Source organism: Pteropus vampyrus, unplaced genomic scaffold (assembly GCF_000151845.1).
Source record: "Pteropus vampyrus isolate Shadow unplaced genomic scaffold, Pvam_2.0 Scaffold159, whole genome shotgun sequence".
NCBI lineage: Eukaryota > Metazoa > Chordata > Mammalia > Chiroptera > Pteropodidae > Pteropus > Pteropus vampyrus.
The window spans coordinates 789,255-796,860 of NW_011888940.1; the positions used below are offsets into that span (position 1 = coordinate 789,255).

The 7,606-nt window shown below is 36.7% G+C and overlaps 1 protein-coding gene across 1 annotated transcript in view; it reads right to left on the reverse strand.

The window, feature by feature from the left end:
* Positions 1-6,092: 6,092 nt before the first annotated feature.
* Positions 6,093-7,606, reverse strand: part of LOC105298695 (cytochrome c oxidase protein 20 homolog) — a 1,953-nt gene continuing 439 nt past the window's right edge. Inside the window, exons 2-4 of the mRNA XM_023536565.1 lie at positions 7,261-7,375; positions 7,086-7,149; positions 6,093-6,374 (exon numbers count right to left, since the gene is read on the reverse strand). Coding sequence (XP_023392333.1) covers positions 6,236-6,374; positions 7,086-7,149; positions 7,261-7,375 — 318 coding nt within the window. The 3' untranslated portion in view covers positions 6,093-6,235. The remainder of the gene's footprint in view (positions 6,375-7,085; positions 7,150-7,260; positions 7,376-7,606) is intronic.

Genomic DNA, 7,606 nt, shown 5'->3' on the forward strand with positions numbered 1-7,606 from the left:
TAACATGATTCTTTCTAAAGCCATTTTTTCCCTAACGTTCTTGAAATGATTCGAGTCTAAACTTTGTTCATATTTCCAAGGCTCAGGAAACCTGGGCTTAAGATATAACATTTTAGTCATAGTTAAAAACAGTGTATTATGATCTGGCAATACATTGTTTTAAGGGACAGCAATTTGTGTTTATTAGTTATATAAACTATAGTATCTTCCAATCATTAATTGCCTAAACTTACCTAAAAACAAATTGAATGTCCTGCTATGGAGAGAGCCTTTCCTTGGATTATTTTTAGATTTTAATTTTCTTTCACCTTTTATACTAAAATATTCATGTGTGGATCTAGCCAGTTTAGTGTTTGTTTAGGCTGCTCTGATCCCTAATTTTTTGACCTAGTACTATTACTACAGGTACATATTTATAAGACAAATAATAAAAATATTTTAGCTAACTCATATTGAGGTGACTTGTCTTAAGCCTTTTTAACCAGACTTTGTTTAAAATAAACCCTTGAGGATTTTATAAGGGAGCCACAGTGCTCAAATGTGTTGGAGTAGGAAAATTTCAAAACCAGGATCCCCAAGTATCTTAACATTACAAAGCTTTAAGTTATGTGTATGTTTGAAATTGAACTCCCACCTTCATATGTAATGATTTATATTTTGCTAAATATGTTTAGTTGGTGGTCACATTCAGTTTGCACTATGCATACAGCCGGAGTCCAGAAAATAAGAGCTTTGGGTAGGTGAGAATGGCTAACAGATTATGCCACTTACATTTAGTAAGGATGTACTTTCACTTCCTGGCCAGTTGTCTAAAAATACAGGTGGTTATGAATGTTTAATTTGTTCAAGGGACTTAATCTATAAAGGATAGTAGATGTAGATAGGAAATAGGTGGAAAAATCATATAATGTTAATCTGGAATTACTCAATGTAACATCTTGTGCAGTTGGGAATGTGATGTTCATGTGTATAGCTGAACCAGTATAATTTTTTTCTTTTACAGTTAATTGGCAATTTTAGTTATGACTGTAGATGCAGTTTTAGTAGGTGAGCAAATGCTATAGGTAACATAGTTGAGAATATCAGTAATCACTGGTAGGTAGGTTATTGGGACAAGAAACTTAACCATGTGTTTAATTTGTAATTAATTAATGCTTAGAAATATAATTTCTCCTTTTTCATGCCAGGATTGAACATTAACTTACATCTTGACAAGGAACAGGGGTTTTGCTTTTAAACAAAGCTGAGTCTGTGGGTATGAGAAACTTGTTATAAGTGACAAGGTAATAACGGTCTAGACAAATAGAGAAGTGTGCAGAAAGGTTCAGTTCAGACCCGTATTTCTTATTGCCCCGTTAAGTCACAATGCTGTCCCAGTGGCACAGCAGCTACTCGTGGGCATGTCCAGCGGGTCGGCGGCCTGGAGAGCTCACTAACAGAGCATCTGACTGATGAACGCTGTTTGTGGCATGCTCTTTCCTGCCATTCCTTTGACAGTCTGATCTTGAAGTAAAACTAGTTTTGTCCAGTAAAATATTTTATGCTCGTCAAGCAATTGAGAAACATTGCCACAAGTTACTACCCCCGCCCCCCAAAATTTTGAGTAAAAACTGCTAAGAACAGTGAGTTGGCCAGTATAGACATCTAACTCACGTGGCATAAAAGTTTTAAAGTGTTAAGGCATACAGAGGGATGTAAAATCAATAATTCAGAACAATGGGGCTTATTTGAATGGCAACAGGCTAGTTCTTGAAGGTATTTTGTGTCTCAGTTAAGGGAGATGGGAACATGGGAGTCACGGTCAAGTACAGTAGAAGGTTCCAACTTTACTATTTATTTTGAAAAGTAATAAAGCAAAAAAAAAAGTGCTGATTTAAATTTCATCTCCTTTTCCTTAGTCTGTCCATGTGAATGTGCTGTGTGGAAGAGTAAAAGGGCCCAACTAAGTGTGTTCCAGTGACTCGAATAGGTATTCCGCGTTAACTGCTGCTTGTACATTTAACGTTTGTTACGTTGGGCTTCTAGGATCATGTTAAATAAAACCCCCCTTATTTTAAAAAGATGGGAATGGGAGAAATTTGGTATCCAGATGGATAGATTATACAACTGGGGGAAAAAAAAGGTTTTCTAATTTGCATACCTTTAGTGTTTGGTGTATCTAAGCTGATAGGCGGTCTTCTTGAATAGGAGCTGAGTCCTTTCAAGCTTAGATCTTTATTCTAATGGTTTAAATTCTTGTTTAACTTTTTGCAAGACATTCATTTTAATGTCTTCCCTACTGGCAGAGTTTAAATGCAGATTCTAATATGAGAAAAAAATTAGAATACCTGTGTCCTTAGTTTCCCCAAATCTTTCTGCATGAACCTTTTTTGTCAGATTGTAAGGTTTTGGGAAAAAAAGAGAGATCCTTTTGGTTAGTGAAGTGATAAAAATTCACATCAGTACATAAAATCAACTAGGAAGTACATTTAAATTGTAAATAGAAGGTATAAGAAAGCTCAGCGTGAGCTTGGCTCAGTGCCAGTCCAGAGCATGTAGTTTCCTGTTGCCCTGAAGTCTAAAACTCGATAAGTTTAGACGAAATTAATTTTTCCCACTATGTACTCCAGAACTATGTATTTTAGTGAAATGAGAGGACCTGGGTGCTATACTGGTTTGAAACGAAGCTATCAGGGTTTGCTCAATGAAATGAGTCCTACTCTGTCAACTAAAAACAGTCTAATGGCTTCTGGAGAGCAGACAACTCGGTTTCAAAGTAAAAGGTAAAAAATCATAACTTCATTTGAGGAAAAAAATAACCCATAAAATTAGAAAAAGTTTCCAAAATAAACTTTGGATTTAGATGGTAAAACACGTTTCATTTCACATGACTTGTCCTCACAGTCCAAGGGGAGGAAACGTTTCAGTGGAAGCATCCTTTAAGAAACCAGTACTTGCAGACTGTTTATACTTTTATCCCCTAAGGGTGGGACATAATGGAAGTTATTCCTAGAAAAAAGGTGAAACGGATAAGATAATCACCTGTTAAGTTGATCTAAACTTGTAAAGTGAACAGCAGAAGCCTCTTAAAATTAGTGCTTGCTCAGTGTCACTGATAGCTTTCTCAAGATAGTACTTGCGGGAAAGGAGTCATCCTGTCCTTACTCTAGGAAGTAAACAGGAAGGCAGATGCAGTGGTTGAAAAGACTCAGTTATTGGCCAACACGTTAAGAGAAAAATTAAAGGTGGAACTTAATGCACAAAATAAGTGTAAGATACCAGTATTTGGGTAATAGAGGATATTGGTATATTATACTAACCTGATTTGATGACCACTGGATCGTATTTTAAAATGCTTCCAAAAATATTCTAGAGGACCATTAAAAACCAATTATAGCAATCGTTTTAATTTTTCTACTTTCCTCATTAAGGTTTGCTGCTTACCCAAAGCGTAATATAGTTTATATATTAACATGACTTTTAAAGGGGTACCTTGACCCCCATCCGCCAACATTTTTATCTAGGAATAGAAGGATTCAAACCCTATTTGATTCCTAGCTCTTTGCTGCAAAGTGCAAAAACAGGAATCCTGAATTTATTATATAGACCTCCTCGCATTATATAATCGAAGCAAAGGGAAACCAGCGATGGAGTAGAGGTACGTAGACTTAAAAGAGATGCTTGCAAATCAAATAATGGTACTAGGGATAGCCAAAATTTCTTGTTGCCCAACTTGGTCAGTATAAATCACAAGTCCAGAGAAAGGCTTGTAGTTAATTTTAATTCCCTGAGGTCCTTTAACTGAAATGTAAAAGCAAGTATTCAAGGAAGAACAGAGGGGAGGGGTGAGGGAAGGGGGAGATAGAGCTCTGGAGGGATTCAACAAAGTAGATATGATAGATGAGCCACAAAGTTTTTAAAACTACTAATGACCACAATTCTATTTTAATCAGCTACTTAGCTGGTACCTACTGCTATATCACCTAGTGTGAATTTCGGAATTAATGGGACAATGAAGGAAGCAGTTCATCCAGCTGGAGGTTCCAAGTGGGCATGGAAGGTAGGTTACTCCTTAAGTTTAAAATCTGAAAAGTGTTTGGATGAGAAGGAATCTGGACTTTGTCTGCTTGCTAATGAACATTTAGTAATTCAGTTTAACACGTGTTTTGAGTTTGGTGCCGGACATTTGGTCGCCACTGTAAAAACTGGCAGGGTTCTTGACAAGAAACTTAGGCTCTACTTGTAGCACAAGTCGGTGACCAATGAGAGTGCCAACTACTGTAACAGATGGAACAGTAGTGTGGGAACCTAAACGAGAAGGTGATTCTAATTCCCAGAGGTGAGCCAGGGAATAAAAATGTTACAGGATGTAGGAGAAAGGCGTTCACAGCCGAATGAAAAAGCCTGAGCAGAGGCAGGAATTTGCGTCATGATGGGCGGGCGAGCACTGGAAACAGCTGGTTGGTAAGTGGAGTTGGACGGTGGATTGGAAATGGATTGGACTGGAGAGACCAGGAGTGCAAGTGTCAAGACGTGGAAGCCTACGGAAGGGTCCAGTAGCAGTGCCATAAGGGCCTTGCAATAGGTGACACAGCCCAGTAATTAATTAGTACATTTTGTAGCATCTTACTAGTTGAGGAAATACAAAGTGTTAATGATCATGTAAATTTAGGAAATGACATTTAAAAAGTAATCCAACTAAATATGTCATACTTTGTTTTCATCCAGGTCCCCAATTTAGGAAGTCATTCTGCTGTGAAAATGAAACCTTGTTGCTGGTGAAGGCCTTGGAAATTTTTATCAGCCGAGAGAGGTTTCTCACTCAGGGTAAGAAGTAATCATAGTATGTTAGAGCTAGAAGGGACTTCGTCAGTTGAATCCAGTTGCCTGGTTTTACATGTTACATTTGTAAACCAAAGCTGAGAAAACATAAGTGGCCTGCACAAATAGCTGGTTAAATATCAGATTTGATTAGTACTCGTGCCGTGCTGCCTCTTAACATGAGTGACTGTCACATCACAGAATGTTTAACATAATTATTTTGGTCATGATCAGTCTGAATAACAGACTGTACTTAACTTCGCTGTGTGTCGGTAAGAGTGAGCAGATGTTCTTGTAAACTGCATTTTCCTAATAACCTTTCCTTCCCTAATCAGCGTCCAAGTCTTCTGGTGGCTGCCAGGTGATTATGATCAAGAAAAATCTCTTAGAACACATGCTCGACAAAGTCATTCACTAGTAGTTACGGCATTTGGTAAACAGCATAGCTTACGCACCCTAGCCCTCAAGACAGCCACAGGAAGGTGGGCATGGGAGGGAAAATGCTATTTCTCTGGTGAGCTGAACTGGAGCAAGTTTTAGGACATCTCTTTCTTGCCCTAACTGCTTTAGCTCACCATGATAATCACGTAACAGGACCCGTAGTGATGCCACAATCTTGTCCCCTGGTGTCTTTTTTCATATTTACAATTTCTTAGCCAGGAAGACTTCTAGTTCATATTTTGTAATGTTGATACTAAAACAAACTAAACAATTTCATTGCTTTGGAAAGGGAGAATTTTTTTCCTGAATAAATAAGTTGCCGTGGACTTAGTTGGATTTTTTAAATTATGGTAGCTGATTGAGTTATAAATGTCTGTTTGCATCAGGGTAATACTATATGTATGTAGTTAATCCTGCAGTTCTTTTTCTTTTGTGCTAAACAAGTTTTAAAAAGATTTTGTATGCATGTACATAAATTCTATTAAAAACTAAAACTATGCTTTCAAAAAATTAAGAGCAGTTAAAAACAACCTTTACCTTAACTGCAAAATGATACAGTCCATTAGTTTTAAGTCTTATATTAGCATTGGCTTAAACCAAGTTTTCCCTCATTTTTTTTAACAGGGTACAGTAACATAGTTAAGTTGAGTTTTTAAAAGCAACGGGGAGAGATTTTATTTCTTGTAGTGCTGTCTTCTATACTCACTACTTATAATTACAAGGAGACTTTTCTAAGCATGCTGAACTAGGTTATTTTAAGCGTGACAAGTCCACTATATGCTCCAGTGGCAGGAGATGCCGCAGGGCAGAATAAGTTTGTAAGTGTTCACACAAGTGTTGAAAAAAAAGACTACAACTTACACATACTTTATTTGCTTGATTGAAAGCCTTCTTACGGCACATACAACGTTTGACAGTTGATCTCAGCTTTGCTCGCACTGACTTCAGTTACGTCAGGGAGGTGTTCTGGGGTTTTCTATACACAAGACTCTGCTCAGTTGCTGCTGTCACCGTTGGTTTGTTTTCTTTCAGGATCTAGGTGGGTACTTTCATATAAAATCTTATTTTTAATTCCTTCTCTGGCAATTCTTTCCTGTATTCTTAGCTTTGCATAATTATACCTACAATGGAACCTTATAAGAAAAGAACATGAGTAAGTCATTAATGTAAAATTCCTATAGAAACATTTGAAATTTTATAATAAAATTAAAAAATGCTTACAATTGAGTACCCCAAGACTTAAATTATAATCATTCTAATTTAGAGTTGTATCTTATGGTGGTTTGATGTCAAAAATACCTATGAACACATTTGTTTATTAAAATATGTTTTATACGAAATGAGGATTTCTATCACCTTAGTTTTACTTGTAGAGCCTCATAAATGGAACCATATAGTATGTACTTGGGTCTGGCTTTTTTTTTGCTCAAAAAAATACATTCGTGATTCATCCATGCTATAGTAGTAGTAGCAGCTGTGAACACATAAGTAACATTTTCAGATGTGATGCCATAAGCAGGGCTGAAATGAGCATTAGGGTGAAGTAAAAGGTTGAGCCTTCCTAAAGAAAGTATGAACCACACCTTGGTATTAATGGCATGTGTAGTGTCATGCAGTCATCTGCTCATTTGACGTGGTATAAAACACAGGTAAGAGCATTCCAGTAAAATCATTTTGTAAGAAATTTCTATTAAAAAAAGTCCTTTTTAAAAAAGCTGGTCTTTTTTTTAAAAAATAACTTAAGGTAGGAATTTCCCAATGGTAGACTGCTCTGAAAAGAGCATGTGCTTTGGAATTAGATAAACCTATTACAATCATGGATCTTGAATACATGATACACATACCAGCATCCTAAAGTCACCAAGATGAATCCGCCTACTCCAACATCACATGATCTTCTAATTCTACCTGTCAAAAAGCACAACCACTGTAATTATAATTATGTATATTACTCCATCTAGAAAATAATTGTTCAGCACAGACAGATATGTTTTTATACATAGAGAAAAAGATACTCACTAGTTAACAAGAAATGTCCAAGGCCAGCCACAACGGATCCTATTGAACCATATAATATTGAGTCCCGTGCACAAGGAATGTTTTCGACATCTAAAATTCCTAGGAGCTTAAAGGGCTAGGATAAAATAAAAAAGAACCTAGGTTGAACAAGAAAAAAACATTGTCGATTTTTTTGGTAAAGGATTGGTAAAGGTGGTTTGGTGATTTGGTGAAGGATTAAACTAGCATATTGTGCTGTGTGACAACCACGAATCCATTTACATTGTCTTTTATCGTACTGATGTGGTATACAGTCTGAATCTTAAAATGGGAAACCTTGAGAATTGGACCAGAAAGCCCCAAGCAG